The sequence below is a fragment of the Dermacentor andersoni genome, chromosome 4 (genome assembly GCF_023375885.2).
Source record: "Dermacentor andersoni chromosome 4, qqDerAnde1_hic_scaffold, whole genome shotgun sequence".
In the NCBI taxonomy this organism is placed as follows: domain Eukaryota; kingdom Metazoa; phylum Arthropoda; class Arachnida; order Ixodida; family Ixodidae; genus Dermacentor; species Dermacentor andersoni.
The window spans coordinates 8645930-8672973 of NC_092817.1; the positions used below are offsets into that span (position 1 = coordinate 8645930).

Below are 27044 nucleotides of genomic sequence, written 5' to 3' on the forward strand. Positions count from 1 at the left end.
AGCAAGTCTTGGCACAACCCATGCATGCTTCTTCTGTTTCATATAGGGTGAAGTAATGGTGCAAATTGATGTGAAGGTCATAAGCCTAAAAGCAACAAAATTGGACGGCTAAACTGTACTGAAAATTCACACATTTTTCTTTTCCATTGCACAAGTGTGCTCTCTCAGGTCGTTTATTATGCACTTCTTGATGTGTGGAACACCACGGATTAAATATGCAGACGTTTCGTGATAGCTCCCAGGGACGCTCAATGAAGTGGTGTGCAGCATCCATTTTTCATGACACTCCAAACTAACTCCACATAAATCTGCTGTTGCCAGCCCCATCACTGATCACAGCCATCACTGATACATTGTTCTTGTGCAGTTCTACGATAGCACTAATTACCAATTCTGCAAGACGTTTTCCTGGAGCTGCTCCTTTTGTCGCAAAAATTGCAACTGGCTGCACCAAGTGTTCAAACAGTGGTACGAGCATTAGTACCAATGTGTGGTCAGCAAGCTGGTTTGCATTTGGTGCCATCACTACGCCATAGTTCACAAGTCCACCTCATTTTACATGAGGCTTGTGGGGATGCGCGACTCTCACGCGTCCCCTGATATCTTGTTTTCCCGCATAGCTCCCGCAGCGGTCGGAGTTGTACAAGCGCAGTGCGAGAAATGGCGCGAGTGTTGCGCTGCTGCGGGGTTACTTGGGTGCGGGAAAGACAAGGCATGTTTGCCAAAGACGAGGCAGTCTTTGGTTCGGGACAGCAAGCAGTGCGGACGTGCCGTGCCGTGCGTGCGCCGATCCATGCTTCTGCGAGACCGTCTCGCGTGGCCGCCTTCGAACGCGCCACCGTTCGCGTGACCGTACACGCGAACAACCAGGCGTTGGGATCCAGCATGGGGCGAACATATTCGCTCGCTATCCGGTCGCGGTGAGTCAGACTTCTATATTTGTCGCGCGCCCATCGGCATGTTTTGTGGATAGCAACTCTGCTAGCAGGCATTGATCTATGAAAGGTGCAATAAATGCCCTTGTGATTGTTTGCACTACTGTGTTGTCGTTCCTTTGTCCCAAGAGCACGGGAGGAGAACCCCACAGGCTTTATGGAAGGAGACACCCTTTTAACTTTACCTCATCGAGGAGCAATACGCCTAGCCATTTGAGGTTGCTTTTGTTGCACAAATGACTTTAAATGCTGTTGAGTGCAACTTGAAGAGCCCCTGACCAGGCCACATAGAAAATTGAGGCCATGCCGATACCAAAGGTTGGCACAGTAACACGCGAAAGATTGTGGGCATGATTAGACATGAGCATGGTGCACTACTACTACTACTACAAATGACGAAAGAGAGGTGAACGTTGTCGTGGCTCTGGTAGCATTTGATTGTTGGATATTTCTCTTCATACAAGGCACATTTTAAGAACTTGCTGTTGGAAAAGGTTTGCAAGGGAGATGTCCTATACCAGACACAGTTCATAGATTTTGTAGGAACACTTGTACCCCTACATTTATTAGGAAAGGCAAAGTGGCAAGCAGAGCAACGGCTGTGGCAACTAGCCCAGCCGAGAGAGAGTGCATTCTTTTGGCTTGTCTTCTTCGTCCTCCAGAGGCACTGTTGTTGAAGGTGGCACCGCTACACCATTCAAGGGAGTTGTTGCAGGGTCGTTTTGTATTGGCCTCATTTTGCAAACCACTTGAGACTGTGGTGATCACTTCTTTCATTTTCAGGGCACTGACCTCTCTGCAGATTACTTCATTCTAGATTTAGGTCATGCGAGAGACTGGGGAGTGAAAAGATGGCAGTTCTTTTTTGCAGTGTGAGGCTGTTCTTACTTTCTCAGTCATTGGCAGCATTGCCTATAGACCGTTTCATCGGGCGAGGAGGATAGGGTGCGCGGAGAGCCTTTCCTCCTCTCTGGCTTGGGTGATTCGGCGCGGCGCTGCTTGAAAGTATTGCTGTCGCGTGCTGCGGAACGATTTCGAGATGTTTTAGATCTTACTTTGTGAAATTTATGCCATGTTCGTTCATATAAGGTCGTCAGGGAAGCCTTTCGGTGCATCGGTAACTACTGTAGGCAGAAATGTCTTCGGGCGCAAAAATGTGACGCGCATAATCAGCCGCGGTGTACGCGCATTATCAGTCGCGGTGCGTGTATGTGTTGTTTATTATTTTGCTTATATCAATTTTAATTCAACAAAGAAAACCGGCATCTCTGTATTACCAGCATTAAATGGTAAATCGGCTCACTGTCTGATTGATTGGCGTAGGGAGTAAAACATAAGAGCGCATGCTCGTGCAGGCCAACCTAAGGCAACCACGAAACAAGCAACGGTAATATTTGTGATACACTGGCATCATTCTCACGCATTTCAAGTCTAGTATGCTTGAAATTACCATATGTCTACACTAGCCTTGCTGCATGAGGCCCATGGCGCTGCTCAACACAGCGATCACTGCGGTTGGTGAGCCAGCGCGATACATGTAATAAGCTGTGTGCTTCGGCATTGCCTTTTTGGCCTGTACACAGCCATAATATATGTGAGGATTCGCATAAAAAGAATGCGATGGCTATTTTTTAGCGCAAAATTTCCGTAATACGTGTGAGTGCGTCGTAGAGAACTGAACGAACACAACCGAAAAAGAAAATTCGGTTATCATCCTCTTTCTCTAAAAAGCAAGAGAAAACGGGCTAACGCCGCACAGCGTTTATAAATATATAACTGCTGATGCCGTATGCTTGGACCATGTGTTATATAGAACAAAGATATCTGTAATCCAGCACCTACTACTGCTTAGGACGCTCGCGCAGTTCGTAAACGGTCGCTCTGCTGGACAAGCTTAATTCAGACTGTAAGGTATGCTGCTATTACTAGCCAAAACTATTATATTCATGCGTGGAAACCTCATCCATCCAACCAAGTAGTCACGCAACGTAACCAGCAGCGAACAGTTTGAACGCTTGTCAAAGTATAACAGCAGAGCTCCTATCGTAGCAGAACGGTACCCACGCTGTTACGATCGTCGCATATGTTTCATGGCTCCTAAACCGCAGCTTAGAAATAGAGGTTAATAGTGCAATAAGGTCACATTAGTGATTGGAACATTCATAAATAGACAATTGACCTCCGAGGCTGATCGTAGGCTCAAGTATGCGCGCACACATCGCGCTGCGTGTTCCGTCCAGCTCAACGCCAGCAGAAATTTCGGCCATGACTTCTTAAACCACTTCAGCACGTCTCGCAGAACCATTTACCACGTAGAAGACGCACGTCATACTAAACAGACCGCACGACCGCGAAAACAAACGCCAGAACCTACCGCCGAGCGTATACCTGCCATGCAAAAGACCGCTTTCACCCAAGCCAGTATGGCGCTGCTCATAGGCGGCGCCACTGCGTTCACAATATGGCGGCGCCTACGAAAAAATGGTCTATAGCACTTGCACATTGCAGGACACCGAGTTTCCGGGAGTGGTGGCACGGCCCATTGGGGAGTTTCGCAGCACAGCAGACTATCAGTACCAGCTGCTACGCTGCAATGTGGACCTTCTCAAGATCATCCAGTTGGGCCTCACCTTTCTCGACGAACATGGCAACACCCCCCCAAATTACTCCACCTGGCAGTTCAACTTCAAGTTCAGTCTCACGTGAGTGGACATCATAAGTGACCGAAGTCTCATTGACTGCTCGTACTACTGCTGCTATATGCAATCAATGGTACACAGTACCAAGGCTTGAAGTCTCTGCCATCTTACAAAAAAATATAGTGTTTTAGTGGGAGAAAGAACTACAATAAATACCTTTTAGTTTAACTGAGGTTTGTCCAGAATTGTTTGTAAGCTATTGCTGCTGTCAACATTGCTGTGACTTGCATAAGTTATGGATGTCTTGGGGCAGCAGAGTTTGAAAGGTTTCCTGCCCTACAAGGCTTGCCTTGTGCACAAATATTGCCTGTCCCTTCTAAATACTGAAAATTGCAACTGGAGTCATAAAATACTAATGCAGAAAGTAGAGCACTGCACAAGCTGAATTTTACGGGCCGGGCCTGGCATATGAAGCCCGTGACTTGGACCCTTTTCATGGCGCAGTTTGCTCTAAAGGAACAAGATGTTGCTTTTGGTGGCGTGTCGCACGTTGGCTCAGCAAAAGCACACTAATACAGTGAGACCTCTTTAAACTGTACTTGGCCGGAGTTTGGAAAAGGTATGTACCGTATTTACTCGCATAATGATTGCACTCGCGTAATGATCGCACCCCTGAATTTTGTCGTCAAAATTCTATTTTTTAAAATTTCCCGTGTAATGATCGCACACCGAACTTGCTGCAGCGATATGTCGTGTGCCAACTCTAGCCAATATTGATCGCGTTTACCATCTGTCGAATGCTACGTGAACGACTCAAGACAAACCAAGCCGTCTGCACACACCAAGCATTCTTAAGTAGATGCCTCATTTCATTACTCTCCATGCCATATTAGGATAGCAGTGAAGACAGATGCCGCAGTTTCCACAGCATGCCGGCCATGTGTTTCTATGTCACTGGCAGCTAAGCACGCCCATCTGCTTCTGTCCCCTCAAAGTGGACATGGCTACGTTATTGCCGCAAACTCGCCGATATTTAAGATATTATTCATTACTGATGCGGAAGAAATTGTTTCAAGGCACATAATGTACTCGCGAGAAAAAAAAAAATCCAGTTCGGCGTGTTCAGCTTGCTCAGCCGGCCGCCATTTTTGTTTTGGTGTCCCTCACTACATACAGTGGCAGCCGCCTATTTGTTGACCTGTTGTCATCCTGCAGCATACTCGGGATGAAAAAAAAGGTCTTTTCGCAGGAATTTAACCCGCATAATGATCGTACCCCTGAATTTGCGTCAATTTTTGTGACAAAAAAGTGCGATCATTATGCGAGTAAATACGGTACTTTTTTTGATGAGCTGGATGAAGCATTCCTGTGGAGTGGGGATACGACTCAGAATGCAAAGCGATTATGCAACCTTAGATAGGTTAAGCACTGAATTTATTTATTCATGCACTACTGCTGTCCTTTAGCAGCGAAGGCCACAGTAGTTGAATGTGATACAAGAGAAATTAAGGGGCACATAGTCATCCCTATGTGGATGAATGCGAAATCATTGCAACCACCGCACGATGCTTATACTCTTTCGGTCGTCTTAATTTAACTTCACCTTAATTAACATCAAAGGTCAAGGGTTGACTCCCGACTAAGGTCGTGCATTCGAGTGCCTTAATTAGCTTTGCCCTAATTAACACTAAAGGTTGTGGGTTCAAGTGCCTTAATGAATGCTGTCTTAATTAACTTCACCTTAACAACAAAGGTTGGGGGTTGGCTCCCACCAATGGTCTTAGGTTCGAGTGCCGTAATGAACTCTAGCTAATTTAAGCTTGCCTTAATTAACATGGCCAATTTGGTGTCAGCTGCCTCGATGGGCTCACTTTACTTTTTGCACCATAGGGGTCACACCAATGCCAACAACACTGGATTTTCCGTCTCATGAGCCATATAATGCTTCATTAGTAACCAACACGAGGTACAGGTGTGTGATTCGGCATAGTAGAGGGTTAAAAATAAAAAAATCAAACCCAAGCTCGTCCAAAACCTATACAAGATAAAAAGGAAGCGCTTCCAGTTAAGGGTGAGCAAAAACAGAACAAATATCAATAATAATAGATCATAGTGCAAATGGCAAAAGTAAACAAAATGGGAAAAAATGTGCTGATGTGATGCAAGGAAATGACGTGACATCTAAAGTTGATATCGCGCATGGTCAAGAAGAGCACCCGAATATGTTTCAACATCAGAATAAATTGTGGAAGCACGTTCCACTCATTGATAAATCCCACTCAAGTAATCAAGCACACAGTCAAAACAAATTATAAAGAGAATGAAGAACCTTTAGGAAACAGTGTAAACAAATTAAAGCACACATCTGATGAAATGGCAAGAGATTTGTGAATAAGAAAAATTACAGAAAAGAAAAAGCAATTACAAGGCCGCTGAGCGTGTGTCCCCAGTTTAATGCAGTTCACGAAATACAATTGTTTGCATCTTCTCACTTTCAAATGTTCTAGCTTTTCTTTCTTTGCTGTCCTTCCATTATTGAGACTTCGCGAAAAGCTGGAGACGCAGAAGAGGTTGTAAAGCACCCGCACCAAGCCACTGCGGTACGTGAACTCAGCCAAGCAGACGACAGCAAGGAGCGTAGCAGTAGGATTGCTCGCATCCCGCCCGCTCCGTACGGTGTGGCGTGCAGACGGCAGGCTAGCCAATATTCTAGGGACCATTGCACAAGTCAAAGGGGTAACATGGCTTGTGTACTTCAGTTGGCTACTGGCACGGCTAGTAGCGGCTGTGGTACTGACTTTTCTAGATGGCGCGTTTTCTTAAAAAAATTTTGGAGTTTGGTATATGATTATTTGAAAAAACTATCGGCCGAGATTTTAATAAATACGGTATTCTAAGTATGGAATTGTAGATATTCAACTTGCAAATCAAATTACTCGAATCTCCACTATTCTATTTGATTCCATGATATTCGGGTATTCGCACACCTCTAGTTGAGACACATTCTGAACATTTTTGTTAATTTATTTGGACATGAACCACTGCGCCATTCTTGGTGTTATTGCAAGGCGTGCAAAGCATCGTAAACTGAGTCGGCCGTTTTGCAGCCAACCGCTTTTGCTGGTAACTCATTCCACTCAATATGTTCCTCAGGAAAAACAAAAAAGGGGAGACATTGCAATGAAAACTTCTTTTTTTATTTATGGGAATAAATTGGTAAAATTTGGCATGCAGGTGTGGTTTGTTATGCTGATATCATAACTGAAATGAGTTTTATGCTATCTACTACAGTTTTCGAGTTACAATTGACAGCCTCTTATGGTCATCTCCAAATTAATTACACACAAGTTCACCAAGATTCTTGCATCTGCATGTTCACAAAGGCCCATTCTGTACAGTAAAGCTATTGGTTTATTTTTTAAATGCCGAAATGAGCATAAAAATATTTAACTTTCCTATGCATATTGCCTTACTAATGACTTTTGCAAAAAACCCATTATAAATCTTTTTTTGAGGCGACGATGGGGCCTTCCAATACCCCATTCTTCAGCAATTTTTGATGATAGCACTCTAAAAAAGTGCTGTTTTCTCAATTTCTACCATGTAATTTGTCACAATATTTCAGCACAAGGTAAATAAAGGTCCGTGGATCGCAAAAAAATAATAATCAGAAAATAGAAAATTGTGACAATTTGACCATTTCAATTGCTGCGCCCCCCTTAAATAATCAATCCTGAAGGACTTAGGCCTAATCTTAAATTCATGGTCCCTCCATTGTTGGGACTGCACTTGGGCACTTCGTTGCAGAGTCATAGTGCAGCTTTTTTGGGGGGCGTAAGGGACACACAGTGGCGAGGTCTCTTTCAAACTTCACATACGCAGGCTGCCGCTTTCCCTCTTTGTCCTCGAAGGGTGCTGGTAAAGGAGCGGAGCCGTAGAATATTTGCTGCTGTCCTTGAGGCAGACCAGGGGCTAACCCAATTGTTTGGTTCAGACACGAAATTGTCACCTTGCTCCTAACAGCTTGTGCCGAACGGGGGTACAGGGTGAATTCCGATCCTCCCACCCCTTCTTGCTGGCCGTCCTTTTCCAAGGTCTTCAACCCAAGGCAATTGCATATCTGTTTGTGGCTTCTGTGATGCAGCTCATTCACATGCATTGTTGTACTACACTGAGTCACCCTTGGAGGCTATGTAGCTAAAGGAATATCGCCCTGGTAGCACAGTCGTTGGGAGCCATCCTCCCATATAGTGGTGTGTTATAGAATTTGCTATAGAAGAATAAACATTTGGGCAAGTTAGTACTGGTTGAACATGTTGCGCTGCCTCTTCAAGATGTTCGGCATTTACTAATACTGTGGTCACCTCTGAATGAAGGTAGCTTCGGCTTGCGCGCACCGTGCGGATATGGCGTAACAGTTCGTCAATGCCAGCATAGCAGTCTATGAAACCCCTGCCTTCTACTCTGGGCCTTCTTGCAGCGCTCAGTCTTGCTCCCAGTGGAGCCTGAACGGGTGTGTGCTTTAGACACATGAAACACATTAGGCTGAGCTGGGTTGACTGTTGTCAACTCGGATCCTTGGACTTGCGGGGCGGTCTATACAATCTCCAGGGGAACACCGTGTGATAGAGACTACAGTGCGGAGACATGTAGTGCACTGGCTGCAGATAATCTGAAACATTAATTCTGGTTTTTAGAAACTGAACTTAAGAAAGGTTGTCCAAGGTTGTGCCTTTGTTTGCTCAGCAAGCGCCATGTGAAGTTTTGCTTCATGTCGCAGGTATTTTCAAGTTAGGCATGTGTCCCCAGAACAAATCTTGCTGCAAGAGAGTGAATGTGCAGCTCGTTGTCGTTCCATGAAAGCTTTTGTTCACTCTCTTTGCTGCAGGGAGGACATGTATGCCCAGGATTCCATCGACCTGCTTACCAACTCTGGCATTCAGTTCAAGAAACACGACGAAGAGGGCATCGATCCATACGAGTTTGCTCAGCTGCTCATGACATCGGGAGTGGTCCTCTCCGACAATGTGAAGTGGCTCTCCTTTCATAGGTGAGAGCGGCGCTGCCATGGTGCAGCACTGTCCTCGTGGGTGGGCAACGCTGATGCACACTTCATCTTGTGCGCAGCGGATACGACTTTGGCTACATGCTGAAGTTGCTGACGGACCAGAACCTGCCTTCAGAGGAGTCTGAGTTCTTTGAGTTGCTGCGAATCTACTTTCCGGCCATCTACGATGTTAAGTACCTCATGAAAAGTTGTAAAAATCTGAAAGGAGGTCTGCAGGAGGTGGCTGAGCAGCTGGAGGTGAGTACCTTTCCTTAATTTGCTTGGTATACTTGGGGAGGGGGAGGGGCGCTTTTGCATCTCAATATATGGTTAAGGGGGGGCACGTGTCTCAAAAACAAAAATCTAGATTTTCGAAGTGTTATTTCTGAAATCTACAGCTAGTTTTCTACCTATCTGCCAAGTTTCTCGTTTCTAGAATGAGTATTTTTGGCGAAATAATAATTTGCACAATGTGTTCTAACTGAATTCAAGCCAAAATGAACCCCAAAACGGCCCTTTCTTCCCATCGTGCAGCTACCGTTTCACGCTGCCTATTGCGCCGCCATCTCGGTCTCGTTTGAAAGAGCTGCAATTCCTGCTTAAGTTTCCCGCCACCGGCGCTCAGTTTCGCCCATTGGATGGTGCAAAATAAATCAATAAGGAAAAGCACATTATTTGTTTCTATTGGCTGAACGAACCCACGTGAGAAGACCGCACCACCCGATTGGCGGAGCTGGTTGGTGTCGTCGGCTAAGCGAGCTGGCTCGCGCACCGCCATCGCACTGAGATGCTATCTTGAAAACTGCGTGCAGCGACTGAAAAACGCAACAATGCCCAGGTCAGCAAGAAAGTTTCATAGACTGAACAAATTCGGCAAAAAGCGAAAGAAATCGGTGGTTGCTAATTTTAAAGGTCGTCACACTTCCCCAAGACGCGGCGAGGGCGATGTAGAGGTTACATCGAGTGGACAAGGCATCGAAGTTGGCAACAACGGCGTGGGTCCACCGTGGGCGCCAGCTTGCGAAGCTGACAGTGGCTGTGTCCGCCGTGACGTGATGGTGCTACAGCCTTCCGATGTGGAGCAGAACAGGATTCGAACCGAGGAAAAACTAGGAACTCGCGTCAATGGCAGCGACGAAGCGGAAATTGGATTGTTTTAACCGAGACAGCGGCGTGGTCGACAGTGCGCTTGATGAGACGGCATTCACGATCATCAATTTGGATCTGCAAAACCAGTTTTTGAGGTTTGCAAAGTGCACAGCGTGTGATAGCAGCAACGTTGAGTTCAAGAAAGGTGGGCAAGAATATGGCCTCGCTGTGAAACTTACGCTTTCATGTTCCAACTGCGGAGGCATCGCTTCTGCGTGGAGCTCGCCGCGCATAAGCTGCGATCAGACGGTGAACCCGTTCGTTGTAAATACAGTAGAACCCCGCTGTTACGTTCCTCACTGCTGCGTTTTCCCGGCTGCTACGTCGTTTTCATCCGGTCCCGGCATAGCTTCCATAGGATGCAATGTATAAGGAACCCTGCTGTTACGTTGTAGCTGTGAAAACTTTCCCGCATGATACGTCGCAACTTAGCACCCCGAACCCGCCTGGGCTAAAGTAGACAACGTGCTCCAACCGCCATTCTGGCTTTTGACGAGTTTTGGCTTGGCTTGGCTATGGAACTGGCTGTAAGAAGCCGCACGCCAGTTCGAGAGGCCGCATGAGGCCGCCACTAAGTGGCCATTCGTGAAAAATGATCTTACTATCATCACTGTGATTACGATCACCGCATGGTTGTTGGACGGGTCGACTCACGGAGGAAGGAAACTCGGGAGAGGCCCTGACGTCACTCTTTGTGAACCTAAAGTGAAACTGGAAGTTGGCGTTGCTCGTGGCGTTGCTCCGCCTATCGGGCCTGCTCCGAGCGCGCAACCGGGCTGCTCGGACGCGCGCGCTCTGCAGCAATACTAAACAATCGTTAGCACGTTAGCATGATTACGCCAAAGAGGGCAAAATTTCCCGCGGATATTCGTTCGTTCGTCCGTTGCCATTGCCGTGGCGCGGTGACGACAAGGAGCATGAGCCGCATGATGCCGGGGAGTTGCCAAATCCTAGCTTTGGAGAAGCCGTCGCAGCTCTGGACCTCCTCCGCAGGTACGTCGCACCTCACAGCGACGCCGACAGCAATGCGGCCTTCCAGGGTATTGAGAAACGTGTGGCAATTTCTAGCGAGCGAAAGAAACGGCAAGCCACCATTCTAGACTTTTTTAAGTCCTAAGCGCACTCTGTGGAAATAAATTGTCTATAGTTGAAGCTGCACTTTTTTAATTAATTTTCGGAGCTTTCCTCACTGTTGCGTTTTCCCGGCTGTTACGTTTTTTTTCCCCGGTCCGGTGAAAAACGTACGAACGGGGTTCCACTGTATGTTGACAGCGCGTGCTATGCAGTGCACTGGGAACGAGCAGACAGCACTTAATTATATTTTTTCGGTGATGAACATTTTCAACCACAGGTCTCCACAACAAGATGTGGCAGAACTACGTGAAAAAATATTGACCCCTGCAGCAATTTGTGCGGCCGAAGAAGTGATGACCGGAAGCGCACAGTCGGTTCGGCAAACTATACAGTACTGAACGTGGGGAATGCTAACAAAATCGCCATATCTTTTGATAGTTCGTGGATGACACGTAGACACTCATCCCATATAGGGCTAGGTGCAGTTGTCGAACTTTTCTCGGTGCTCGTGCTGGACTATGTTGTTTTAAGCAATTTTTGTGCTGGCTGCGAGCGAGGACCAAAGAAGGATGACCCAATGTACACAGATTGGAGGGCTAGCCATTTATGCCAAAAGAACACAGACAAGAAGGCTGGAGAAATGGAGGTGCAAGCTGGCCTTCTACTTTTCGAGAAGTCCCTCAAGAAAAATGTCCTTCGCCACACGACAGTGTTATCTGATGGCGACAGCTGCACTTTTCTTGCTTTGCAAGAGGCTGTCTACGGTTACATTAAAATTGAAAAAGAAGGTTGTGTTAACCACGTGCAAAAGTGACAGGAGGACGTCGACAGCAATCCTGAACGACCTCAGCCTGAATCCCAGCCCAATGAGCAACAAACGGATGGCTGAGAAGGACAAACGCAGAGAAAAAGAATGTGGTCGGAGTCATTCCTTGGCCGACAGTGTTCAAGGGGCCCTGAAGAGACGACATTTAAACAGCAGCAGGCAATTAGACTGCATTCCTGGTGGTTATTAGGAATGTACGTGTGTAAATATGTAAAGCACACCAGACCAGAGGCCACATGTACAAGCCCCACATCACAACACACCCCAAATACTACAAATTTGGTGCCTTTTAGGGAACTGAAAAGAAGGTGAAACTTTGAGAGTCGCTTTCTCAAAACCGTTTGTTTGTCTTTCTGCTCAGTTTCTGGACCTGACTTCTTTGTTACCGTTTAACATATTTCGACTCCATTTTCTTTTTTGTCACGTTCCTTGGACTACAGTGCAGGTCGCCCCCGCAGGGGCGTCTGCGTCAGCAGGCGTTTGGTGTGTTGCGACACCACGTACCCGAGCACACGAGGGTTGGACTCTCCCGCGTGTAGCCGTGCGCGGCTTAGCCGTGTCTGGGGAAAAGGGGATCCTGGGGGTTGAGCCGATGCTGGGTGTTTGGACCTTTAAGGCCCCCCGGCGGAGGCAACACACCTCTTCGGCCTCGGCTTCACATAGACGGCACCCCCGGACTGACCCACCCGGGGGAAATCGGCAGTCGCCTTTTCCTGTCCTCCCCTCCATCTTTCACTTTCCTATCTCCTTTCTCACAACTCTCCTGTCACCTCCTCTCTTCTCGGTTTTTCCTTTTTTTCTGGGTGGCTAGGGTTAATCTTGTGTGGCGAGCTGTCCTGAGTTCAGCCATATTTGATTATAGTTGCGCTGTACAGCTGGCGTGGGTAGGACTTTCTTACAAGTTCCTCTCCCGCCCCCTTGTAGGACTCCATGGTGGGTGGCTGGCACCGCGGCCGAACTATACAATTTTCCCATGGCACCTCCTCTCTCCAAACCAGATCGCCCTCACAAAAGAGGGCGGACCGATGTCACAGCTGACTTTTTTCAAAAAACCAAAGAAATCTTCCCTAAGTATCACGTGATACACAGTGAAATGCCAGAAAAACCGGCTAGGAAAATATCCCCGTTCACAGTAGCAAGATGTCTGAAAGAAGCCATAGGCAACAACTATAAAGTAACAAAGCTTGCTAGCGGTGACCTACTGCTAGAAATCCAAAGCAAAGCTCAAGTGTGCAAACTTGCTAATATCGTGTCGTTTGAAGACATCCCCGTCTTAATTTCAAGCCACAGATCGCTGAACACAGTGCGTGGGGTGATTTCTGAAATTGACTTTTTGGATCTCTCCGAAGAAGAAATGCTGAATGGGCTTTCCGAACAAAATGTCAGCAATGTTCAGAGAATTAAAATAAGAAAAGACAACAAAGAATTACCTACCAAGCATCTAATTTTGACTTTCACTTGCTGCACACTTCCAGAGACAATTGAAGTTGGGTATACAAAAGTTGCAGTTCGCCCATACATTCCGAACCCTCGACGTTGCTTCAACTGTCAGAGATTTGGCCATGGCTCCCAGAGTTGCCGTGGTCGCAAAACCTGCGCGAAATGCGCATCCAAAGACCATGCTTCTGAAGTATGCGAAGCAGCACCTCGCTGTGCGAACTGTGAAGGAGAGCATGCTGCATACTCCAGATCTTGTCCCTCATGGAAGAGAGAAAAAGAAATCATTACATTGAAAACAATTGAGAACATTTCATTCAAAGATGCCAGAAACCGAATCCTAGCCCAACACAAGTTTTCACTCAAACCGAACATGAACTTCGCCGATGTGGTGCGACAGGGCGATCCACCACACCGGCCTCCGGCACCTGCCCAGACCACACATAGTGAGGCTGGGACGGAGCCATCCTCGCCCCCGGTGGTAGCAGCTCACGCTGCTCCACCAGCCGCAAAGCAGGCTATGCCGTCCCTCGAGTTGGCAAGCCTCAAGGCCTCTGCCCACGAGGGGAGGTCTGAAAAAAGTGCCGACGTGCAGTCTGCACGACCCTCCAGCGCCTCTGATGAGGTAATGGAGACGAACCAGGATGGTTCCGTGCCGTCAACGTCACAGGGACGGCGGAACTCCTTGGATACTGCGTATAAAGAAAACCCCCGAATCACGGGGCGAAAACCAATTAAACGTATCCCGACCCCACACACATAAATCAACATGGCGTTCCTAATTCACTGGAATTGCAGAGGACTCCTAAATAATTTTAGTGATATAAAAGAGATCATAACTTCTTTCTCTCCTGTAGCAATGTGCCTACAGGAAACAAACTTAGGTCCTCAGCATACAAGTGTACTAAAAAAATACAAAGTCTTTCGCCGTGACCGAGAACAAGCAAACAGGCTCTCGGGAGGGGTAGCCATCATTGTACAAAGTGGCATTGCAGCTCGTGAAGTCAAAATAAAAACTAAATTTGAAGCTGTGGCAGCCACCTTACTCTCTTATAAAACGATTACGGTGTGCTCTGTGTATTTAGAACCACACCTAAAAATAACCCTTCATGAGTTAGAGGACCTGTTCAAACAATTACCAGAACCCTACCTGGTAGTTGGGGATTTTAATGCGCATTCCGGTTTTTGGGGAAGCGAGAAAACAGACGTAAGAGGACAAATTATAGAAGATTTTATTTTGAGCAATAATGTTTGTTTGTTGAATTCCGGCAAATCAACATACTGCTCCCCAAGCTCAGGAAAGATGAGCTGTATCGATTTATCTTTTAGTTCACCTTGTATTTTTAACGATTTTAAATGGAACGTCATAGATAACCTATATGGAAGCGATCATCTACCAGTCATAATCACTCTTCCATCGTCACCTGCAATCATTCCAAACAAACCACGACGATGGAAGCTCCAAGCAGCTGACTGGACACTGTTTAGAGAAAAGGCCAATCTAGAAGAAGTCTTTTCTGAAGACCTTAGTGTCAACGATCTAAATGAACAATTCACAACCTGTATTTTAGCTGCTGCCCGTTTAGCTATCCCCCAGACTTCAGGAGTGGTGAGACAAAATAACAAAGTGTGGTGGACTCGGGAATGCAAAGAAGCAAAGCAAAAACAAAATAAAGCCTGGGGTGTCCTTCGGCGATATCCCACTCAGGACAACCTTCTAATCTTTAAAAAGGCATGAGCTAAAGCAAGATACGTCCGCCGTAATGCCGAAAAGACGTCATGGCAAGCATACGTTTCATCAATAAATAGCACAGTCACATCAAAAAAAATGTGGGAGCAGGTACGGAAGCTCCATGGTAGCTACTCCCCATTTACAATTCCTCTCCTGACAACCCCTGGTATCCAAACAAGTATAGAGGAACAGGCCAACATATTAGGAGAACATTTCGCCGCAGTCTCTAGTTCTTCACACTACACTGAGTCATTTTTAAAATATAAAAACGTGGCTGAAAAGCAAAGGCTTCCGATTAGTGGCAGCATAAATGAGCCGTATAATAGTTTAATCACTCATCAAGAAATCACTAGAGTACTGTCTGCCGGGAAACAAACTGCACCAGGGCCTGATGAAATTCACTATGAAATGCTGGCACATCTTTCCGAATCCGCTATAAATGTTCTTCTGCATTTCTTTAACAAGATACTGTTACAAGGGAAAATACCTGAGGCCTGGAAAAAAGCTATTATTGTACCCTTTTTGAAAACCGGAAAGCCACCGACATCTCCCGGTAGTTACAGGCCAATAGCCCTTACCAGCTGTCTGGCGAAATCTTTCGAAAGTATTCTGAATATTAGATTGATGTTTATTCTAGACTCCCGTGAACTACTTGACATCCATCAGTGTGGTTATAAAAAAACGTGCTCTACAACTGATCATCTCATTCGACTTGAAAACACAATCCGTGAGGCATTCATCCATAGACAACACTGCCTTGCCGTTTTCTTCGATCTAGACAAGGCTTATGATACTACTTGGAGGTATGGCATTCTCCGCGACCTAGTAGACCTGGGCATTCGCGGCAGGATGTTAAATTGCCTGCGTGACTTTTTGTGCAACCGTTCCTTCGATGTGCGCCTCGGTTCAACTCTCTCAAAAAAGTTCAGTCAGGAAAATGGGGTGCCACAAGGGTGCATCTTAAGCACTACCCTCTTTATTGTAAAAATGAACTCCCTAGCACAAATAATTCCGAAATCCATTATGTACTCAGTTTACGTTGATGATCTCCAGATAGCTTGCACATCATCAAACTTAGCAACATGCGAGAGGCAAATACAGCTAACAATAAACAAACTATCAACATGGGCAGACAAAAATGGATTCCGGTTCTCCCCACAGAAAACAGTGGCTGTTATGTTCTCGCTGAAACGAGGTTTACAGCCTGATCCCACCCTACACCTTAATGAAACCGAACTCCCAGTAAAAAGCGAACACAAATTCCTTGGCATTACATTTGACAAAAAGCTCACTTTCCTACCCCACATAAACACTTTGAAAAACAAGGCCTCTAGAGCACTCAACATACTTAAAGTCCTTTCACGGAAACGCTGGGGCTCTGATAGGGCATGCCTTCTACAAATATACCGCTCCGTCATACGGCCGTCCTTGGACTATGGGTGTATAGTGTATGGGTCTGCCAGATCATCTTATTTGCAACGATTGGACCCAGTACACAATTTAGCTTTACGCTTGTCAACTGGTGCCTACAGGACGTCGCCAATAACCAGTTTGTATGTAGAAACTACCGAACCCCCTCTTGCCGACAGAAGAAGCATGCTGACATGCTCATATGTTCTAAAAATCCGTTCCTTGCCAAAACATATATGTTACCCAATAGTTAACAAATGCCCATCTAGAATATTATTTACCAACAAACCCCAGGCTATCAGACCACTTCTTCTCCGTTTTGAAGAGAAATTAGAAGAGTTAGATGTAACGGACACACTGCCTAATATTGCCCAGAAACCCAAACCACTGCCACCATGGTACTGCTTGCCTTCTGTTTCTGACTTCTCATTAACACGATTTCAGAAAAAACTAACGCCGCAGGAACATATATTACAAGAATATTTAGAACTAAAAGAAAAATATGCGGAATATACAGCATTTTATACCGATGGTTCCAAAGCTGCACACTACGTGGGATGTGCTGTGATAGAGGATAGCTGGGAAAAAATCGTACGGCTGCCGCAATGTGCATCAATTCTCACTGCAGAGGGTCATGCAATTTCCATGGCTGTGGAAAGAATAATACATGAAAACATTGAAAACAGCATCATTTATACAGACTCACTAAGCATACTTACAGCCCTTCAGCCTAGGAATGCAATTTTGCCAATAATCGGTGACATCCTACACAACATAACAGCAGCCACAAGGCGGGGACAAAACATCAAATTTTGTTGGGTGCCGAGCCACGTAGGAATCTGTGGAAATGAGAAAGCAGACGAGAGTGCAGCTAAAGCTCGAAATAAGGAAATAAAAAACATAAGAATTCCTTACAGAGATTGCATGAAATTAGTGTGCCATAAACTGAAAGAAAAATGGCAGTCCGTATGGAACAATCAAACGAACAATAAGCTACGCCTTGTAAAACCCATCATAGAAGAGTGGAAGTCATGTTCGCACCAAGAACGTTTTATTGAAGTTGTCTTATGTCGCCTCCGCATTGGACACACACACATTACCCATAATTACTTGCTGACAAAAAAGACAAGCCAGTTTGTGACAAATGCGGAGACGAACTTACAGTGACCCACATTTTACTCTCCTGCAGACAACTTGAGACATTAAGGAAAAAACATTTTACGCCATTTTACAGCGAACGCATTCCTTTTCATCCTTCACTGATTTTAAGTGAAGATGCGCTGGTTGGGACAATTCATCTATTTAACTTTTTAAAAGAAGCCGGTTTTCTTGAAAAATTGTAAAGCGTGACCTTGTTCTCTTCTACATCCAGTGACACACCTCATCCACCTTCTCATGTCTGAGAAGAAGGCTGAGGTGTTTGTTTAATTTGTTGGAATCCTCGGGATCCTCTATCAGAAAAGGATCTTTTGAGGTTACCCATCTTTTTTCTACTTATACCTTGTGATTGGCGCATGATAGCCTTAGTTGCTTATGCGCCATTAAACTCAACATACTCAACATACTCAACAGTGCAGGTCGCGACATTCTCGCTTTCTTCTGTTGACCCTTTGTAAGTTTACGATATGGCTGTTCGTCTACCCCAAAAGTGTGCTTGATGCGAACGTAACATAGAAGATGGCACTCCAAAAAATTTGTGTTGTGAAAAAAAAAAAGGAAAAGCAAGAATGTCACGACCTTCAGCACGCATTTAGCTATGCAGTCAATCCTTAACAAGCCTTCTGTCATGTTTTTTAAGTTCCCCAGGCTCTGCAGAAAGTATGAGGGAAAACAATTCTGCTCAATTAAGTTCAATAAAATGTTCTCAAGATATCGCTCTGAAACTTCTTTGGAAGCATCAGGGAGACATGAGACATTCTAAATAGTTCTGCCAATTTTCATCGAAATCCATGAAGAAATAAGGAAGTTGATTTTCAAAGACACCCCCCCCCCCCCCCCCCCTTAACGAAGCGGCACAATAATAATTTTTTCATAGCTGGACTAGTCTATGGCACTTGTGTGGGCATTACGCACTGATCTACATTGCAAACACTAACATTTCTTATTTATACTTGCACCTGAAGATTACCATTTCTGGCGCAACTTTGTTCTTCATTAAAAATTTAACTGAATTAAAAAAAAAAAGAGGGAATGCATGTACCTGGCCACTGATTGGTTAGGAAAGCAGACATTGCCAGCACCTCAGTGCTTGGTTGAAAAGCATGTGCAACTTGCTGCCCTGGCCTTCTTGGCACGGCGTTGAACAGTCGAACCCACATATAACGATACCGGCATTAACAATGTATCAGTTATAACAATGAAAAGCTGCTGCACCGTCAATGTTTGTATGCTATGGGGAAATAACCTTCTTACTAAAATGTCTCCATGCCGCATTATCGGTTATAACGATAAAGTTTGGTTGGTGGGTGTCCGTGCTGAAAGGTAATGGAAAGTGTAATGTGAGCTGCTGCACGATCGCCCAGCACCCCAACTGGTGCCGTGCACTTGTCTCCATGAGAGATGCGCGCCAGCCTCATGCGCATGTCTCCCGTTGCCCTTCCACCCCTCCGAACACGAATGGGCTGCGCCCACAGCTCTGCGCAACGCCAGCCTGCGAAACATGAACGGACCGTACCAACTGCACTGACAATGCTGCCGGCACTGCTCTGCCACTTACTGCCACTTAAAATTAACCGGTGAAGAATGGGGTAAATATACAGTAAACCCTCGTTAACACGAACTCGCATATGTCGAAATATCGGTTAAGTCGAAAGTTTTCCACGCCGCGCCTTCCTCACCCATAGGTGTTATGTATTCGCACCCGTTTATCTCTAAGCATTTTTCGGGCGTAATACGGATATCTCGAAATTTTGACCGGGACGACTGAAGGCAAAGGCCGTTACCAAAAGGTGGTACAGGCTCCGAGCGAGCGCTTGGTTCCTATTAAAGTGCCGAACGCGGTCACGATCGAAGGGCGAATACAAAATTCCTGCGGATGCAGCCGTTTTCCGTCAACCACGTCAAGTAACCTTGGAAGCAGTCACGTGGTGTGCACCGCTTGCGCGCAGGGGCTCATGGGTTTTATCGGGTAGTCGCGCCACCGCATTTCGCACGTGCGGACGTTATTTTGCGTGTGCGATTCTGTTCTTTGTTTCGTCGCGCTGTACGCACGACGCGTTGACTGCAATTTTTTTTTGTTGTGAGTGTGGTGTGTGGTCAACGGACGACGACGATGTCCCGCCCCAAGCAGTGTAAGTCTCTGACGCTGGAGAAAAAAGTCGCGTTAATCAAGGAAGTGGAGAAGGCGGGAAGATCGAAAACAAGCATCGCCAAAAAATTCGGCATCCCCTTGTCGACGCTTTCGACAGTTTTAAAAAATCGGCAGAAGGTCTTCGATGGCTTCGAGCAAAGTTTTTCCAGCGAGCGGAAGCGGATTCGGGCCTCGAAATTCCCGGACGTCGAAGCAGCACTCATGCTGTGGCTCCGGAATGTCAGGGCAGCCAACCTTCCCGTGACAACCCAAATGATGATGGAGAAGGCAGACGCTCTGGCGTTGCAGATGGGCCACACAGACTTCAGTTGCAGTAATGGCTGGTTTGAACGATTTAAAAAAAGAAATAACGTGGCCTCGAAGCCTATCCACGGCGAAAGCGGTACTGTTGATGAAGGGGCTGCAGACACCTGGCGCAACCACCGCCTCGCTGAGCTGCAAAAGGCTTATGCGGACAAGGACATTTTCAACCTCGACGAAGCAGCACTGTTCTATAAGGTGCTGCCTAGCCGCACATACACGCCGAAGGGAGAAGCGTGCTCAGGCGCTAAGCAGCGCAAAGACCGAGTGACGATACTTTTCGGAGCCAACTCCACCGGCGATGAAAAACTGCCGCTGCTTGTTATCGGTAAGTCGCTCAATCCAAGGTGCTTCCGAAATGCACGGCTCCCGAGAGATGCGACTTACCGCGCCAATAAAACGGCCTGGATGACTGCAGCGCTCTTTGAAGAGTATGTACGTGCTCTTGACCGCAAAATGGCAAAGGACGGCCGGAAAGTGTTGTTCGTTGTGGACAACTGCCCAGGCCACGGAAAAATCAACAACTTGGAGGCAGTCACGCTGGAGTTCCTGCCTGCTAATGTGACGTCCGTGCTCCAGCCGATGGACCAAGGAGTCATTGAGGTTGCTCGCAAGTTCTATCGGAAGAGTCTCCTGCACCGCATTTTGTGCTCATACGACAGTGGTAAGAAGTACGAAATAGATTTGCTGGGTGCAGTCCACCTGATCGCCGAAGCCTGGCGACAAGTACGTCCATTGACGATTGCCAATTGTTTCGCGCACGCAGGATTTTCGCGTGCAGAGAAATCGCTTGAGCCAGACACTGACGAGTTCAGTGATTGCGATGAACTTTGCGACGAAGTCCGCAAAGCTGCCGGCTGCGCCAGCGATGCCGAAGACGGCGAAATCGAATTTGAAGAGTACGCGCTCTACGAGTCTGACGTGCCCGTTACCGGAATGTTGTCCGACGCCGACATTGTTCAAATGGCAGTGGACGACGGCGATCACGCTGACGAAGAACCACCTAGAGAAGTGCCGACAACTGCAGAAACAAGGAACTTGCTACGTTTGCTCCGCAACAAAGTTGAATGCAGCGGCGGCGAACAACGGCTCATGCGGTGCGTTCAGCAGCTCGAGGACGCTTTTCTCGCGCCGAATGCCAACGCCAAGCAGGCAAGCATCACCAAGTTCTTTCCAAAACAATAAAATTCAGTTTTTCCTGGGAATTCTGCGTTTATTGCAAAAGCTCCCCTCGTGCTGTGGAGCGTTTGTTAGCAGTGCTGGTTATCACTGGCTCTTTCAGTGACCCGGTCACTGAAATATTTTCGGCATTTTGCTTAACTCGAAACTCTGCTTATCTCGAAATTTTTCCCGGATTTTACAACTTCGAGTTAACGAGGGTTTACTGTACATATATTAATAAGCAGTTAAAGAAGCAATAGGTGCTGGCAGAATCTAAACTGCAGTGTTAAATCCTTGTGTTACTGCTGAGCGTATCTGTTAATAAATGCTAAAATTGGATATTATACCATGAACTACTCATGAGCAAGCATGTTTTAGTGGGTTAAAATCGCGGTAAATGTTGAAGTAATATATAGCCAGCGTTTGTGACATGCTTCTTACACCGCATCAGGTATGATATCTAACTATGTGCTATGTTTTTGCTTTTGTGATTTTATTCATGTGACCTACTGCTGGAAAGGGTACATTTGCACATGAAAAAACCCACAATGAGCTGGTCTGCGTTCCTTGGGCTGGCACTGTAGCGTTGCCTTTGAGAACTATATTGTGGTCTAAGAAATGAGCTCTTTAAATAAATTTTCGCAAACGAAGACATTGCAAAAAAAATATTTGAGACGACCGCCATAAGTATACAAGCACAGGGAACGAGAGCGAACAAACGGAAACACTACAGAAGGTGCCCGAGCATTGCCCGAACTGCAGCAGATGACAGGCGCGAGTCCTTCTCCTGACGTCACGCGAGCGCCGCTCACACCACCCCTGTAGGTCTTTCTCGGGGCTAATAGGTGGCGTCCAAACATGTATCCTAGCAATTGTGGGAGATATGCGGGTTCTCCTCCGTACTCCTGGGGACAAAGGAACGACAACACAGTAGTGCAAACAGTCACAAGGGCATTTATTGCACCTTTCATAGATCAATGCCTGCTAGCCGAGTTGCTATCCCCAAAGCATACCGATGGGCGTGCGACAAATCTAGAAGTCCGACTTACCGCGACCGCATTGCGAGCGAATATGTTCGCCCCATGCTGGATCCCAATGCCTGGTCATTCGCGTGTACGGTCACGCGGACAGTGGCGCGTTCCAAGGCGGCCACGCGAGGCGGTCTCGCCGAAGCATGGGTAGGCGGCGCGCGGGACGTCCACGCTGTCCCCCGACCCGCCAGGAAAGACCCGAAGCGCCTGTCTCCCGGCGCCCAAGTACCGTATTTATTCGCGTATAACCCGCACCAAAATGTGAAAAAACGCGTTTAAAAAGTGGGGGTGCGGGTTATCTGCGAATTTTTTCCTTGGGAGGGGGGGGGGGGGTCGGCTTCACCGCAATGTGCGGCGGCCTCCCCGTGTAGTCCGCCATCCCCATCGTCATCGACGCTTGTCAAGCCGATGAAGGGCCAACGAAAGGCCAGCATTGTTGAGCCTCGCGTTAGGCGCTGTTTAGTGTACTTACCCCAGTTTGCACTGTTTGCCTGCTTTGTTTTGGCATCATGAGTGCGACTCGACGGCAGTGTTTCACAGCGAAAGAGAAGCTAAAGATTATAGCCGCTGCCGAAGAAATCGGCAACAGAGCTGCTGCAAGACAGCATGACGTCGACGAGTCGTGCATTCGCGACTGGAGGAAGAAAAAAGAGAGTCTCGAAGCAACGAACCGGGACAGGCGAGCGTTTCGGGGTCCGAAGACTGGCGCGTACCCCCACCTCGAGACGCAGCTTGCGAAGTTCATTGAGGAGCAGAGAAGTCGTGGCCACGCTGTTTCGACTGAGATGGCGCAAATGGAAGCCCTGAAGTTGGCCCGGGAATTGAACATTCCACGTGAGTTTCGTGCAAGCCGTGGATGGCTTCAGCGCTTCATGCGAAGACATGGATTTTCTATGCGGCGGCGAACAACCATGTGCCAGCGGCTTCCTGAAGCCTACGAGGAAAAGTTGTTGAACTTTCAACGATATGTGATCGCACTTCGGAAGGAGCACAGCTATTTGCTGTCTCAGGTGGGAAATGCTGATCAAACACCTGTGTACTTTGAGATGCCGATGGACACGACCATGGAAAAAAAGGGCTCCAAATCAGTCAGCGTGCTGACCGGCGGAAATGCCAAGCTGCGCTGCACAGTCATGCTATGCGCTTTGGCTGACGGCACGAAACTGCGCCCGTATGTCATTTTCAAACGCAAGACGCTACCTAGCATTCCACTGCCCCCAGGAATCGTTGTGCGTGCGGAAGAAAATTCGTGGATGAACAGTGGCCTAGTCGGTGACTGGCTTCGAGTAATCTGGGAGCGAAGACCAGGTGCCTTGCTGGCACGCCGGTCGATGCTCGTACTAGATTCCTTCAGAGGCCACTGCACTGATGCGGTGAAGGCTCGCCTTGCCGAGACCAGCACCGACCTCGTCATAATACCTGGCGGCATGACGTCCATGCTACAGCCACTCGACGTGTGCCTGAACAAGCCGTTCAAGGCACACGTGAAGCGGCTGTATGCCCAGTGGATGGCCGACGGCATTTACGCCCTCACACCGACGGGACGCGTGCGAAGGCCTGATATTCCATTGCTGTGCCAGTGGATCGTGGATGCGTGGAAAGCGATACCGGCCGATTTGGTGCGGAAAAGCTTTAAAAAATGTGCGATCAGTAATAGTTTGGATGGTTCCGAGGACGACTACGTCTTTGAGAGTGGCGATGAAGCCTCGGATGGCAGTAGTGAGAGCGGCGACGATTAAGAATCGGATAACCAGTGACGTGGTGGCGGTCGTTTGAATAAATGTTCTGAAAACGAAATGATCACTGAGTGTGAGTTGCATCTTTCTAGCGCTCATTTTTTTTTTTTCAGGTAAACGTGCGGGTTATACGCGAGTTTTTTTTTTTTTTTTCCGCCGAGTTCAAAGTTATGGGTGCGGGTTATACGCAGGGGCGGGTTATACGCGGGTAAATACGGTAACCTCGCCGCAGCGCAACACTAGCGCCATCTCTCGCACTGCGCCTCAACCACTCCGACCCCCGCGGGCGAAGCCGCCCTGCAGGAGACGAGCTATGTGGGAAAACTAGATCTCAGGGGAGGCGTGAGGGTCACGCATCCCCACATCCCCCCAACCTTAAATCACTACATATTCCGGCGAAACATTTCACACAGTCTAACATCAACACGTGCTTTCGCGAACAAGGTGGTACATGCAACAGTGGCCGCGCCGGAGAAATGTCCGCACGCTGTCCATAACATGCGAGCCGACTGTCCTTGGGGTACACCGCTGGCGTCCGCCGGTCACAGCAGCAGCTTTGCGGATTCGACGGCACGATCCCAGGCCAGGGCTCCGGAGACGACGACGCAGTAGTCGGTATGAGCAAGCGTCGCTCGTGCCGACGCGCCCTGCTGGCAAGAGCCGCCGTAGCTGTCGGTGACCGCTGGCTCCTTTGTCCGCCGCCGAGGGTTGTGAGCTGGATGCAGGAGGCCGCCGAAGTAACTGGCCACAGCATCACCATCGCCAGGGTGACTCGATCGTAGTCCGGGGCAGCAGCGCAGACGATGTGCAGGTGACAGCAAGCCAGGGGTGACTCCAATCACGCTGCGTACACTCAAAACACTCTGCAAACACAAAAGTAGTGCAAGGGAGAGGAATTCTGCATGCGCATCGCCCACGTGGTACAATGTTCAACTCGGCTAGCAAAAGATCGGGCAGCTACTCAGATGCTAAGTTCACGTGAACGAAGCTCGCTTTCTTGAGTCGAACGAGTAATTTCAATTCGTGCTAGGCTAACTAGAATGAGGGAAGCAAATTGCAACACCTCAACGCCACGGTCCACCAGGTTGTGTCCCTCCACGTGCGACAGGCAGCTTCGTAAAGCCTTAGGCCTAAAGCGTCGCTACCCTGACAACAACCGGCATCTAAAAACAACACCAAAAATGAGCGCAAAACAGGCAGCCGCGAGGAGACGTCAGCTCTGTGAGGTGGTCCTACTCCGCTCGGTGCACACAGCATCCGAGTTGATGGCACCCACCGTCCCAGACGGTGTCGGAGCGCCCGGTGCCAGGCCGCAATACCAGTCAGCCCGTAGTGGCACCCGTGGCCCGCGGCCACCCGGCTCCCAGAGCCGCGACTTCATCCGAGTCAAAGAGATAGAAGAAGCTATTTACATAAGAAATTCGGACCACCCACGAGGCTTCCGTACTCACTCGCTTCAGGCTTGCCACTGCTCCGCGGGCGCTCAGCCTCGCTCTCCCAGGATGCAGACCACGTGGCTCTCGTACTGACGAATGTCATTAAAAAAAGAACACTTGCGAAAAGGCTTAGCATGTTGATGAGTTCAAACACACTACAGCCACCGTCGCCTCGCTCAAGAAAGCACGCCGCTGACGCTAGCGATCAAAATCCACGCTAGGCCTACGCTTCGGTTCAAACAAAGGTCTCGAACAAAGCAAAACTTAAAACTATCGTCCGATGCCCCAAGAGCCCCACGTTGGGCGCCAGATGTGGGAGATATGCGGGTTCTCCTCCGTACTCCTGGGGACAAAGGAACGACAACACAGTAGTGCAAACAGTCACAAGGGCATTTATTGCACCTTTCATAGATCAATGCCTGCTAGCCGAGTTGCTATCCCCAAAACATGCCGATGGGCGCGCGACAAATCTAGAAGTCCGACTTACCGCGACCGCATTGCGAGCGAATATGTTCGCCCCATGCTGGATCCCAACGCCTGGTCATTCGCGTGTACGGTCACGCGGACAGTGGCGCGTTCCAAGGCGGCCACGCGAGGCGGTCTCGCCGAAGCATGGGTAGGCGGCGCGCGGGACGTCCACGCTGTCCCCCGACCCGCCAGGAAAGACCCGAAGCGCCTGTCTCCCGGCGCCCAAGTAACCCCGCCGCAGCGCAACACTAGCGCCATCTCTCGCACTGCGCCTCAACCACTCCGACCCCCGCGGGCGAAGCCGCCCTGCAGGAGACGAGCTATGCGGGAAAACTAGATCTCAGGGGAGGCGTGAGAGTCACGCATCCCCACACAATGCTTTCCTTTGAGTAATAGTCATGAATCTCAAAGGCTATGGTTTTTGGTACTGCGAGTGCCAATAACATCACGGCTGCCATGTTTTAGACATTACCTGGTGCTGCTTCTTGGCAGAACACCTCGTAGAGAAAGAGCATAAACTCCAAGATGCAACGTGGGGGAAAAGAAAGAAGAAAAAAATGCAGCGCCATGTCCACGTTTTTATCTTGAAGATCTTGAGAGAGAGGGAGAGAACGGACCTGCAAAAAAGGCAGTCGCCATGCCTCGCTAGGCGCAAACTCTTATCTCTCCAGTCAGGCCTAAACAAAGGACCGCGGGCATCGCCAATGTGCTCCCGCACACTGGCACTCTTCCCAGCCATGATGGTGTGGAGTTCAAATTTCAATGTGAATTAGTGGGGTGCGTTACATATTGCTTTCAATACATTGTTGGAAGGACTCTGGCGGCTACTTTGAATTATCTGAAATTTCTAATTAACGAGTTTTTACTGTATAAGCGCACTTCGTTATATTGAGGTTTAAATATGTAGTGCTTTATGGACCAGGGAAAAACAATTACCACTTCGTCATATTGAGAATTTCGTTATTAGTAAAACAAAGCAGTCTCCTTTGGAGGAAGGTTACAGTCTAGTTTAGTTTGTAGCACTGAGGTGTTGTTTAACATCGCAGGGAAACTGAATAACAATCATTATTCTCAATTGTTTGGTATTCTGAGGTGCGTAGTACTGAAATATCTTTATGTTGAAACTATAAGCATTTAGCAGGGGATTTCTGAAAAGTTCGTTAATGCGGTGTTTTCAGTAGCGATATTTCACTACATCTGCCACATGTGCCAAGATTGGTTGTGCCGAGTCGGCGTGGCATCATGTAAGCTGTCTTCCCGCATGTTTAGTATTGAAGGTTGCATAATCTCAAGTTTCGGTGACCCGTTGGAGCTAGAGGCAGGCAAAGCATTCGCTCCCTGCTGCCAGCACTT

The 27044-nt window shown here is 47.8% G+C and overlaps 1 protein-coding gene across 2 annotated transcripts in view; it reads left to right on the top strand.

The window, feature by feature from the left end:
* Nucleotides 1-27044, top strand: part of LOC126535947 (CCR4-NOT transcription complex subunit 7-like) — a 76430-nt gene that overhangs the window by 11755 nt on the left and 37631 nt on the right. For both annotated transcript variants that reach the window (XM_050182811.3, XM_050182812.3), the window contains exons 3-5: nucleotides 3444-3637; nucleotides 8463-8624; nucleotides 8702-8879. In XM_050182811.3, coding sequence (XP_050038768.1) covers nucleotides 3444-3637; nucleotides 8463-8624; nucleotides 8702-8879 — 534 coding nt within the window. The remainder of the gene's footprint in view (nucleotides 1-3443; nucleotides 3638-8462; nucleotides 8625-8701; nucleotides 8880-27044) is intronic.